This window comes from Silurus meridionalis, chromosome 15 (genome assembly GCF_014805685.1).
Source record: "Silurus meridionalis isolate SWU-2019-XX chromosome 15, ASM1480568v1, whole genome shotgun sequence".
NCBI lineage: Eukaryota > Metazoa > Chordata > Actinopteri > Siluriformes > Siluridae > Silurus > Silurus meridionalis.
Window position 1 is genome coordinate 20284263 of NC_060898.1, and position 14164 is coordinate 20298426.

Here is a 14164-nt window from a genome sequence, read left to right on the forward strand (position 1 = left end):
TGTGTGTGTGTGTGTGTGTGTGTGTGTGTGTGTGTGTGTGTGTGTGTGTAAGATTGATGTTCTTGTAGAATTTGCTGAATTCTCCTGACAGGACAGTTAACATTATTGTTGTACTCAGGGCGAGGACTAAAAGCAGACATCAGCATTCTGGACAACAGCCAGGTCTTTTAACACCTAGTGTCCTTGTAAAGGGAAAAAAAACAACAAGACAAAACAAATGGTATTTGAAAGTGGCCTTGATTTCTGCTGATTGCATGCATCGGTGGAGGCTATAGGTTGCTCTGTGACTGAATAGCAGGTTAAAATTCATTAGAAGCATTTCAACATTCCGACATTCCTGAGCCTACGCGAACCGATTTCTTTTTATTAGAACGACATTCGATTGGAATTCTATGCATGGGATATACATCATTCTACAAAATGCTATACAGCATACCGCTAACAGTTGTTAGCGAGAGATTGAGACTACTGCGTGTGTATTTGTGTAACATCTGGTCGTAGTTCCATCAATGACAGGATTATATTAGTATGTTTGTTGTAATATACAGCACATACAGGGACTTCTACGAGAGTTTACATGAGATGCTGCAACTTCTGTCTGTGAACTTCTAGAGAGATAATAAAGACAGAAGCGGGTTATGGGAACGGTTGTTTATTGCTGCCATATGAAATTACTGGTATAAAAACAAATCTCAGCCTGGGTCAAAGCACACCATCCCAGCGTTTATATTTTCATATAATACCGGGTTCTGTGAGATTCAGAACTGATGCAATTTCTGATATTTACACCTGCGTATAGCAGTGATATCTGTGGTTTAGCTACTGTATAGTGGTTACAATTTTAGGTTTCCTGGTGGTCTAGTGGTTAGGCTGCGGCGCTCTCACCGCTGCGGCCCGGGTTCGATCCCCGGTCAGGGAACCGACCCCAGCCACCTTTAGTGCCGGTCCCAAGCCCGGATAAATGGGGAGGGTTGCGTTAGGAAGAGCATCCAGCGTAAAAACATGTGCCAAATTAAAGGTAGACGGGAGAAGCCGAAAGAACGTTTTTTATAGTGGTTACAATTTTGTAGCCACGGCTATGGTAATGCAGGAGTTACGTGAAATCTGTGCCACCAAATGCAAACTGAATGCAAATAAAATCAGACAGGTGGAAAAGGAGGGTCAGGGAAGCTGAAACGACTTGGGAAGTCAAAGACATTTGTTTCTGCTGATTGTTTTTGCTTTTTTCATGCTGGCTTGTGAATACACAAAGCATCATAGTTTCTAAGAACAACGAAATAACGATAACAAAGTATCACTTACACAGTAACATTACCACAGTATCAGTTACACCGAAAAATGACCAAAGTATCATATTATTGTTACACAGTAACATTACCAAAGCAGCATATTACTAAGTTTTTATTGTTACACAGTGACATTACCAAATGATCAGATATACAGTGTCATTGCCAAAAGATCATATTACTAAAGTTTCAATATTACAGAGTAACATTATTAAAGTATCAGTTGTAGACAGAGGGGGCAAAAGTACATGCATCCTTCACTTAAGTAGAAGTACAGATACTCATGTTTTAAAGGTTTTGACTACACTTTTTCACTCAAGTTAAAGTAATGAATTTTGGGCTCTGACATGTACTTTTGTAAAAAGTAGCTTTTACTACTACCTGTTATAGTGTCACGCTGTTAACAGGACCTCATGTCATATTAATATATTGATACAAAATTAATTTCAAATGTTACCTAATGAATGTATCCAGGCTGAACTTCCACCATATAGAACACAACCAGAGAAGAGAAGATGATCAGGTGATCAGGAATGTCTCTGTTCTCAGTCATGTTTACATCACTGACTCCCTCTGTCTCATCAACGTTAACGTTAGACTTCTTGTTGCCTTCTGCCTGCTCATTGGGAGCTTCTTAAACTAGTCAACATCTGTGGTGTGTAAGAGCCAGGAAATGATGAACCATTGGTGTTTAGAAAATAGCAATCTATTTAAGTACAGTTAACGAAGTATTTGTGCTACAATACTTCCCACATCTGATTTTAGAGTAACATTACAAAGTATCAGTTGCACTGTAACATAACCAATGTATCAGTTATACAGTAACATTGCCAAAATATCATATTACCAAAGTATTAACATTAACAAAGTATCATAGTACCAAAACATTAGTTACACAGTATTTTTAACAATGTTTACCGTATTTTTCGGACTATAAGAAATATTTTTCCCATGTTTTGAACCCTGCGGCTTAAACAACGAAGCGGCTAATTTTTTTAATTTTTCTTGGGGTTTTTCCGGTTTCACAAACTTCAAGCCAAAAAACTGAACCCCATAACATTAGACCAATGAAATTTCCGAACGGAAACGAAAAAACGCACCTCACCTGTGTTCTGAGCTGCACGGCATCGGGAGAAAAACTTCCATCGGGTGATTTTTAAACGCACGACGATGCCAAAAAACTCCCGAGAGAAATAGTTGTGAAAGGAAGGAGGAAGACAGTGAACAATGACTTTCTTGGTCGGCTACTGTTTAGATACAAGCCGTTGTAACGCGTTGAGTCAGGGTAAAGGGAGAGCTCGCTTCTGGCATGCTATTCCCAAATTACCGCTATGCTTCTAAAGGAAGCGCAACATATTTCACCCCTTACACCGTGTGTAGCGTGTCTTTCGTTAAAGCCTGTGTAAAGTACATTAGTGTAGACACCTGCGGCTTATTTATGTTAAAAATAATAATATTTGTAAAAATTCAGTGGGTGCGGCTTATATATGGGTGCGCTTTATAGTCCGGAAATTACGGTAGTTACAAAGTAACATTACCAATGTATCAGAATATTAGTTACACAGTAACATTACAAACTTTCTGGATATGTTCAATAATCAATTAAGTTCTTTTTAAGATAAGCTACACTAAGGGCAAAAGTATTGGGACACCTGTTTTTTCCAGCCATATGTGCTATTTCCGCAAACCACAAAATTGGACACACAGAATTGTATATGGATGCTATATGGGCAAGTTTAAGTCCCTGTAGAAGAGTCAATGTATTGTGACTAAATGTGAATTAGGATGCTCAGAAAAGCACGAACGACTCTTACGGTGAAGCGAATACTTTTGTCTATGTAGCGTAGCTGCAGCCGTAAGCCAGCTTGATTATCTGCTCACCTGTATGAGCTATGAGGAAGGTAAACCCTGTACCTATCGTCTATTCACCTCTCAAGTCCCAGCTCATTCGCCGACTGGTCTTCGGTCCTTTCCACTGGTTTGTCACCCAGCAGGAAGTGTGCGTTACATTGTGTCCGAGCTCCACATGGTGCTGTGCGATAATAACAGTAACTGCACCACCTCGTACTGTAATCTCCGCATTACTGTCCTGACCTCTGTGAGCTCAGTGGTGTGTGATGTAAAAGCAGAAGAGTGCTCTTATTGTTCTCCCGGCTTCACACTGAGGTCCCTGGCGTGTTCTTCTTTTGGGTGGAAAAAGAAAAAAAAAACCACAGACACTATACCAGCTCTGCTTTCTCTTGTTCCCAAGCAATTCCATTGATGGTCAGCGCTACAAAGGCAGCTCTCTTTTAGCAGCTGTCACTTCGATTTTTGTGCTCCGAGTGTGAAAAAAACAAAGGAGGACACTTTGGATTGTGGTTTGGCCATGGATAACAGAGCGAGATAGTCCTGCGACGCTTTTGTACAGGCAGGCAGGGTGTCGTGAGCAGCCCCGGGTCAGCTTTGATGGACATGTCACCGGGCTGTAATCCATTGTTCCTGCTACTATTGTTAGCACCCAAATTCTTCCAAAAGTTCCTCTCCTCTCTCTCTCTCTCTCTCTCTCTCTCTCTCTCTCTCTCTCTCTCTCTCTCTCTCGCTCTCTCAACTGAGCAGCTTTGTGCTGCACTGCATTTGTCAAGGGCTCTGATTTTTGGCCTGCTCTTACTCCATATTACACAGCCTGGACCCTCCGAGCGTAGCCGAGCTCCTCTCAGCCTTCAATTCTTTCTTTCATGTCTCCACCACTTTCTTTTCACAGTACGAAGCAGAGCTTTCAGTCGCTTTTTTTTTGCCCTCTTCACAAAGCTAAGTGCTGCATGCTGGGAAAATGGCCTTGGATGAATTTTAATTTCGAAACACTAAAGAAGATGGTTTATGTATTGAGCGATTGTGAGGGGTTTTTTTTCTATGTGAACAGAAGCAGTGTTATCACATCTAGTTTGTTTTCTTCAAGAAGCCGGGCATCGTATACGTGCAGGATAAAGACAGCTGGACCAAATGTAAAGAATACAGGAATACGATTTGGCCTTTGTTGCAGAGTGTGTGGATAATTGAATTGAAATAGTAATGCGTACGGATTATAGAGGCTTCGGTTGTGCTAAGCGTTATTAAATGTCATAGCCGTATAGGTATTGTTGCAGAGCAAATATTTGCTTTCTGGCTGAATTAAATGTAAAAGTCCGGAAATTATATTTTGTCCAGTTTTATTTTAGTCATGCATGATTACAGTTTGATGAATAAAAATAAAGAAAGAAAGAAGAAAAAAGTAAGTTACACCGAATGTGTCAATAATGATTTTTATTTATTTATTCATTTATATATAACGTATATTTTTAAATAAATAAATATAACTACAATACATTTTTTTAAGTATTTATTATTTTTGGTATTTTTGATATTTACTTTTTTATTAATTAATCTATCAATGTATATCATTCAGTAATACATATACCAAAATACATTTTATTATATGTATATATATTTTGTATTATAATAATAATATATTATTAGTTATTAGTTATTGAGAAGAAATGAATATATATTTAACACATCTACTAGATAAATAAATATTAATTAAAAAAATAGAATTTTCAGGTTCATTCATTGGCTCTAATTCCATCATTGAAATGATTAGCACAAGACTGGGGCTGAAGGGGTTATTTTTTTTCTGCAATTACAAGTTTAATGTCGAGGAACAATCAGGTGCTCTTTTTCTCCCTCTATTTTTTTTCTCATCCTCATAGGCATTTTGATTTCTTTTTTATTCGCTCAGATCTTATTTCACAGCGATCAGCCTCCCTCTGTTCCCCTGGCTTCAAATTTCACATCCTCCTTCGTTCTGTTGCTCTGTTCTGAGAGTAGGAAAGGCACAAAGAAGATGGAGAAATAAAATCCGTGCATAAGTATGCACTATTTCAAATAGCTGTGTGATAAGAAGCTTTGTACTTCAGGAGTGCTGTAGTTAACACTGTCTCTCTCTCTCTCTCTCTCTCTCTCTCTCAGGTCCATCCAGTCATCACAGCCAGACGGCCCCACGTCCTCCTCTGCCCCCTACACACAACCACCACCAGACATCGGCTAACTCTCTGAACTGCAGCGGTCATGGCAGCCGTCGCGCCCCGCAGAGCCACGTGCCCACTGCTGCGCCCGCTGACGGCCCGTCCACCCCGGAGTCAGTGCAGCTCCAGGAGAGCTGGGCTCTTAACAGCAGCGTGCCACTCGAGACACGGTCAGACTCCATCTCATTCCTCAGTGTCATCATCACGTGTCTCTATTCACCTTCACACGTCAGCTTCATAATCTGTTCAGGACTTCAAGCACTTGGTCCTGCTAACTTGGTCAGGTCTTTTAGAACTTTCAAACTTGAAACTGATTTTAAAACACTAAGTACTTTTAGATTTATAACACATTTTAGAAATGTAAGCAAAGTACACAGTCGTCCCAAATTTCACTGTAAAAATGGAATACAATAATATAAATACAAATTAAATAAATGAATCAATAAAAATAATTGCAAATAAACAGCAAATATAAGTAATGTTCAGTGCAATTATGAATTTTAACTAATAAAATTTTTTTTTTATAGATTTTATATACATATATATAAACAATATTTAGAGAAAATAAATCTAAGAAAAAAGACGCTACTTAATAGGTTTGTGTAATTCTCCCCAATTTCACCAGGTTACTCTCATAATAACACTAAAGGTGGATTATATATACTGCAAATCGCATTTTGAAACAGGAGAAACAGTTATGTTGATTACAGCAACTCGACCAAGGTATAAATGTAAACACTATTTAGGGAAATACGCAAAGTAAATAAAAAGCTTCTCTGTTTCTCTGCTGAAAGGATTCAGGTTTTTATTCCTCAAATTTGCTGCTTTATCTAAAAAAAGACCGAAAATAATGGTTTATATACTGCAAAAATAATTTAGTGAAAGAATGTTTTATGTTCATTACAGGAACTGATGCAACTAAAGTGTATAAAGTTTCACACTGAAACACTGCAAAATAAATGTTTTTATTAATGTACAAAGTTTTTTTAACTGATTGTGTAATCAGAATGTAGAAATGTAGAAACATTTCTACTGTCATATATAAGATTGTTAGTAGAATGTTTGTAATTATTTTAAGAGACATTTTGCAGTGAAAATGACAAACAGCGTAGGGTATAAAACAAAACAAAACAAAAAGAAACCCCAGAATAGTGGATTGTGTTAAATTAAGCATTAAACGTATATTCTGCTGATTTAAAGACAATGTAAAAAAAATATTATAATTACAATATATATATATATATATATATATATATATATATATATATATATATATATATATATATATATATAGTAATTATTATTTTTATTTATTTATTTTATTTTTATTTTTTTCATCTGAAAAGCAGCAGTTGAAAAAGACTCCAGAGCTGCTTTCATGTGTCTCAGAGGACAACAGGCTTTCACACTGACTGCCATGTGCTAAGGGAGAGATAATAATAATAATAATAATAATAATAATAATAATAAGTAATATCAGGAATCATTTAGAAAAACAAATTCTTCTATATATCAGGTGCAAAGAATCAGTTTCAGAATCATTTAAGTTGAAGTTGAGTCATCGTAGTTCAGCAATAAGACAACTTTCACACTTTATTTATCATTTTATAATGAAATCTGTCAACGTTTGCGTTAGTTTTGTTCCAGTTGCTATGAGCAGTGCTGTGTGGTTTTGCACATACATACCATTGGTGAACGTTAGGACAAAAATTTCATCATAGTTCTGGAGTATTAATGTTTATACAATATACCATGTGTATTATGAGGTCATTCTGAGAATAAACTGCCACCAATGATTCACTTTATTAACTTACAAAAATGAGTATTTGATGATTTTTATATTATTATATGGATATTATATAATATTTGAGATGTTTTACATTTACATTTTATATAACATTTTTTTTTATTAAAATTTTTTTATTTTTAAAATGTAATCAACAATTTAAACACATGAGAAGACATCATGAAATCCACTAGATCTCTGAAATTTTACTTTGATGAAAAACAAATTGGAATCTTGACATCATATGGCCACATTTCTCAGCTTTAATTCACATTGCACAGTGATGTGAGTCCTTACAGTCTTTTAACTGATTAGAATTGAATGTTACATGTTACCCAGAGGCTTGTGATGGATGTTCATGGCTGTAGACTGAGAGAGGAAAACATGGCACAGGGGTAAATATGGAAGTGTATTGCTCTGGGTGTGTAATCCGTTGCCACACAGCTTTTTATACCACACTGTATTTATACCAAAAATAATAATAATAAAAAGAAGAAGAATCATAACGCATAACTCTTCCTTGTATACTTTCATTAAGTATCAACAGTCGATTTCACCGATTTCTTTTTAATGAAAATAAAATAAAATTGAATTTCCTCCAAATCATTTGAGGCCGAACATTTAAAATTGAATTTAACATGTTACTATTCACATTCAGATTTCTTTAAGGTAGTATGTCGTTCTTCAGCAGGAGGTGTCTGTTGAAAATAATAAAAAATATTTTGAAAATTTTGAAAATTTTTATTTTATTTATTATTTATTATTTATTTTATTACTTTATTTAAAAAATAATAAAAAAATAAAAAAATATATGAAAGGTTGCAGACCCCTGCCTGGCTAAGCACGTGTGAAAGCAAATCGTGTTTGTTGTTTTATGTTCAAAATGTTTCTTCATTTTGCTCATTCAGATCAGGTTTTTATTTTTTATTGTCACGAGTCATCAGAAACCATTCGAAGTGTTGCCATATGAATGTGTTCAAGGATAATGCTGTTTTATTTAAGATTTATTAATAGAATCTTGGATATGGTAAGATTCAGTATCCATCAATTTTCTTACATCTGATATTGAATATTAAATAGAATTTCATCTAACGAACATAAAGAAATTCCATAGAACCTATTTTTTATTCAGTTTAAGTCTTTAACAAAAAACCTAGCATGATAGATAGATAGATAGATAGATAGATAGATAGATAGATAGATAGATAGATAGATAGATAGATAGATAGATAGATAGATAGATAGATAGATAGATATTGGTGAATAGACAGATAGGTGTATCAATGAATGGGTAGGGAGACACGGACAGACAGACAGACAGACAGACAGACAGACAGACAGACAGACAGACAGACAGACAGACAGACAGACAGACAGATAGATAGATAGATAGATAGATAGATAGATAGATAGATAGATAGATAGATAGATAGATTATTATTCAGTCTCTTTACATCTGAACATTTCTAGTTTTAAATTTAAAAAGATTACTCCAGTATATCAAAACGTATGTAACATATGAGCGAAAGTATTGGGACACTTTTCGAGCCATTTTTCCCAACTTTTTACCACAGAGTTACACACAATTGTATAAAATGTCATTGGATGCAGTAGCATGAAATTTCAACTTCACTTGAAATATGAAACCCTAATCTGTTCCAGCAACACAAAGTCAGCTTCATGAAGATGTGCTTTACAGTGGAAGATCTGCTGCTATTCAGCTCTGACCTCAACCCTACAGAACACCTTTGGGATAAATGTGAATAATGAATGCACCCCTGGCCTCCACACTCCAAAATCTAGTGGAACATCTTCACAGAACAGTGGAGGTTATTATAACAGTAAATGGGGAGTAAATGTGGAATGGGAAGTTCCACTAGATTTTGGACATATGTGGTGTTGGAGCAGTGTGCATGTTTTCCCCTTAACACCATTCACCGACGCACACACACGTGTACAAACAGAGATCAGTCGCACAGCCATGTTTTCCCTCTTGCTGACTTTTTTCCTCTCTACTTCCCCCGGTGAGGGGTTTTGTTTGCTGTTCCGTTCATCCTCTACAGGAGGGTTGGGGGTCACTCCCCTCTGCTCCTCCATCATAACATGTACATGCTGCATACACTATTTATGACCCTCTCTATCACACACACACACACACACACACACACACACACACACACACATGTTACCTGTCTGTCTCGGTCTACATCTCAGATGTTTTATTCAGCAGGTGCTCTGATATAGGACACAGCTCAGTCCCTCTACCCCACTCAGCTCAGAGCTGTGTGTCTGCATTCCTGTCAAGTCAGACTATCAGGAATCCATCACTACATGCACACACACGTGCAAGCTCACGCCAACTAACTGCAGAATCCATCCCAAGCGTTCACTACCACCCAACCTCCAAAACCCTTTTTTCTTTCTCTCCGTGTAAAATATTTTGACACTCGCTCTCAGATGAAGCAGGAGGCACAGGGAAAATAGGTCATGCTAAGGCGGACATGCAAAGCAGGGATCAAACACACCAGAACTTTTTCGCTTGTTGTTGGCAAAGATAGAGGCCATATGGTGACGAAAAAATGGGAAGTGTACAGCTGTCGCGGCACTCGCTCAACTTTGGTAGGAAGAGACCCAGGTGGGACGATGCCCTGGTTCAGGGGTTTAGTTTCATTTAAGCGGTAATAGTTCCAGTATCCTGGAGAGGTTTTCCAAGAACTATAGGAACACGTCTTGGTATTTTTAGATATTGCTATTAACCTTGCGCACTGTTCTGGAGACTCGCAATGTAATATATAGTGGGTGTAATATAATTCGCTACACTCTGCTCTCGTATTCACAGATGGCGACCAAAAGTGACGTCAACATTTGCACACAGAAGTTATTCAGGAAGCACCTGCTAGGGTCGATTTTCTGGGTTCTTTAGTCACGATTCACCTGAATGTAGTTCATGCCTCAAATATAAAGTTTTTTAGGTGTTTTTTAAAAGACGATGCCCTTAAACCCCTTTAAAAACAACCTGGGATAGAAAGGAGTAGAGAGATTTATTTTCCCTTTGTTGTCATATATGGTATGTGGCCTAAAAGTTTTTTTCAATCCTCATTTGCTCTTATAATAACCTTCACTCTCCTGCAAAGATGTTGATTTTGGAGATTTGTGCTCATTCAGAAACAACACATACCCCAAAGATGTTCAATAGGGTTTATAGATCTAAAGCAGAAGATCTTTCACTCCAAACCATGTAAAGCATATATTTATAGACCTGTCTGGAACAGGTTTGACTCTCCTAGTTTAGGTGAAGGGAAAATTAGATACAACTGTGTGCCTTCAAAATACTGCTAACAGTTTTTCGGAAGAACCACATATAGCTGGAAAAGTCTGGTATCCCAATACTTTTGTCCATATAGTGTATATTTAGGAGTTTTACAGGTTTATCTTTCACCACAGTGCTTTTATAGATGAATAGTAGCATCTTAGCTTGACAGTTTATTGAGTGATACTTGGTGTTTTATTCCTGTAAAGCTAGCAATACCAGGCTAATTCGCTAGCTCTAGGTTTATTTTTACTATTTTTTTGTGCTATACGAGGACGAAAAAGGACATAATATGTCTTGTTGAATTTCACACATAAGTGTGGTTTTTTTTGTGGTGTATAGTCAGTTGATTTGGAAATATTTTCATTTTTTAATTTATTATTAACTTTGTGATACAAGTTTGTAGAAGAACCACATATGGGATCTCCTAGTTAGAGAGAAGGGACTATTTCATGCTACTGCATCCAAAGACATCCTATATCATGGTTTGGTTCAAACTTTGTGGTAGCAGTTTGGGGAAAAAACACATCTGGGTGGAAAAGTCGGGTGTCCCAATACTTTTGTCTGTTTAGTGTAGTTCATTGCAGAGTTTTTCAGTATGTCTACATGACCAACTTGCTGCCCTCAATAGAGGGATTGAAAATATGTACTGGAGTGTTTTTTCCTTTTGCTGTTAAATATATAAAGATAAAGTAAATTAAAATAAAATAAAATAAATTTAAATTAATGTCTTGAATATCTCTAATCTATTGCTTAATCAGTTTTAGTATCAGTAATTAAATATATGTCAATTTGCTTCAGTGTGAAAAAAATGGGTTGTCGAGCAGTTTATAAAAAAACTTCAACCAGCACATCCTATTTTATTCTATTTCATTGTATTTTTCATAATATCAGGTGCCAATCAGGTGCCACCTAAATCCCTGTGTACAAACAGATGAAGCTACAAGACATGCAGCTGCAATGTGTATAAATTCTTGAATTAATATAAAAATTTCTTTAAATATATATAATTTCCACGCCATGGCTACGTACAGTAGTTAAAACTAAAGGTGTTTTCATACTGTTTTCATAGCATTAGCAATATTTTCACCGAGAGTCATGTGACTCGGGTGAAAATTATGTGTTTTTTAATGGGGTTGTGATGTGTGAAATATCACTATTATTCAGTTCAGATCAGCTTTTAAAAATAAACGCTGATGGCATTCCTCTATTATTTTTTAAATGAGGAATGCTATTACACACACACACACACACACACACACACACACACACTTCTTGAAAATCCTAACTCAGCAAGCTAATTAGACTGAGGTTGGTGTAGGTCATAAGGGCTTGACCTCACACTTCCACAGTCCTGCATTGCTTTGTCTGCTAGACGGCTTCTGTCTGCCATGAAGTGCAACTCCAGCAGTTTTCAGAGCAAGGAAGTTCATTAAAACCGCTGGCTGTTTACAAGGCAATTTCAAGCGGCCTTCAAACGCAGGAGCCGACATTTCACCCGGCGGTGAAAAGGGTGACTTTTAACCGCAGCTCTGCATTACTGTCCATCATAATGTTGCTGGAAGAAATGGAGTCCTGTGCAGCTCTAACTCAGAGTTCGATAACACTGTGAGAAAAAACTTTAATCGGGCTCCAATGATGTCATCCAAACAACAGCTAGGCACAAGCTGACTGAAAGTGAACTTGTACTCGATTTCTAGTACAGCATTCAACTCATGTATTGGTCAACCTGCAATTGTTCTAGGCTACAAAAGAAATGAAACCTGATGGGGTCTTTTGTCTCAGTTGTCCTTCAGCATCAAAGTTTGTATCTTTTCTTTCTGAGATGCTTTATTGTTCGGCACGGTAGTAAAACGTGGTTGAGTTACCAAAAGCTATCTGTAAGTTTAAACTAGTTCTTCTTTAAGCATTCTCATGAACATTTGTTTGCTGATACATGCTACACATAGAATAGGGATGTGCATCTACATAGCTGAGGCCCAATGCGATTGACATCTCGATGCAAAGCCAACAATACGATACGTTAAAGATACATATGAAGCAGCTACCAATGCGATGCGTTACCATTCTCCACTATTACGATGCAGTGCGATCAGATTTGATTTTAACACAATGTGATTCGATGCAATGTTAAAACAATATATGCTGCTCTGCTGTTCAATATAGTACAAATAGTTTTATTTTTTTGGTTCAGACAGACAGCAAATCATCAATTTACTCAAGTGCCTTCTGACTTCTAACACACACACACACACACACAAAAGAAAAATGATTAAATAAAAGATGAAGTAAAACCAGACGTTTTTTTCCTGTTCTGTCTGCAGGAAGATGCAGCTCTACCTCTGCCATGTTAATCTGCTTCGGTCTCCGTAGTGTTGTGATGCGTCATATTCACGTAGCAGCATCTGTGCTGAGAGAACGCGCTCTAGAAACTGTTTAGCGAGGAGAAATCAATCTACATATAAAATATTGGTCACAAATGATTGGTCACTTTCTAAATAATAAAAGTTGAGCACACCTACTAATAATTATATCTAAATAAATCTTTTTTTTGTTTTTTTACTGATGCAAATATGTTCACAACGATGCATCGTGATACAAATTGTACACATTGTTAATGCAAATCAGTGAATCTTACCATCCCTATTATAGACTACCAAGTGTGAAAACTCCCACACAGCAACAATCGTGCTACGGCCAAAGTCACTGGAGTCATTTACTGTTTTTTTTTTCCATGGAATCTTATCTGAAGCGCTTGACCACTTTGTGCATGATAGTAATGGCTGATTGGACGGTTGAATGAATGAAACGGGTTACAGGTGTTCCTAATAAAGTGAGCAATAAAATCAGTAAACAATCATGAACATACCCTGAAAAGACTGTTTCCTTCAAATTACGTAGATTGGGCCTCCATGCAATTTCCTACGATGTCAATGCAGATAGATGCACATTAGATTCAGCTACCTTCATTTTTTAATTGTTTTTATTTATCTACTTTGTCTCTTGTGCAGTTGTTCTGGAATGGAGTATCTTTCTTCACCGTTCATCACTCTTTTTTCAGATGCTCTGTCGTTCCTTGGCGCAGCACGCAACGAGCACGCTCCTTAATAGCCTGGTTTCGGAGCTCACAGCCTGAAGAGCGGCAGCGCTGGGAATTCTCTCTCGCTCTGCATCCTCTGCTTGTTCAGAGCCTGCAGGAACACCGGCTCTATATTTGTCCAGGAAGAAGCTGGGGCTACAAGAGAGCCTGAGCCCAATTAGGGAAGGTTTGTTGGGGATAAAACTCGAGCAGTGCCCCAGAGCTGGTGCAATAACTACAGTGGACTCTTCTTAGCGAAGGGACTAAGAGAGACGAGTGTCTATTAGCGCCATGGCATTGGCTTATGGGGCTGAATCGCACGTCCTCTTTCTTTCGCTGTCACTTCTGCTTTTCTTTCTTCCTTCTTTCCCTCGCTCACTCGTGTCCTCTAACTTTCTCTACTCTGTCCCCTTGGGCTTGTTTAGAATCCTGGTGTCGAACCTCTTACCCAGTCTTTCCAGTCTTTTCCATGGCATATCACGCTTTTAACAGGCTCATGTGTCAGTTTAAGCCAGAAGCAGAGAAATGCTAATCTCTCTCTCTCTCTCTCTCTCTCTCTCTCTCTCTCTCTCTCTCTCTCTCACCACCAGCATTGATCCACTTGTAATATTAGAGTGCTTGTCAAAAGTGTTGAAACACCTAGACTTTTGTGTTTTTTGA

At 37.4% G+C, this 14164-nt stretch overlaps 1 protein-coding gene across 4 annotated transcripts in view; it reads left to right on the forward strand.

Moving 5' to 3' along the window:
• The window catches only part of tenm2b (teneurin transmembrane protein 2b), a 319514-nt gene that overhangs the window by 209917 nt on the left and 95433 nt on the right, over positions 1-14164 (forward strand). For all 4 annotated transcript variants that reach the window (XM_046867732.1, XM_046867731.1, XM_046867734.1 and 1 more), the window contains one exon: positions 5274-5499. In XM_046867732.1, coding sequence (XP_046723688.1) covers positions 5274-5499 — 226 coding nt within the window. The remainder of the gene's footprint in view (positions 1-5273; positions 5500-14164) is intronic.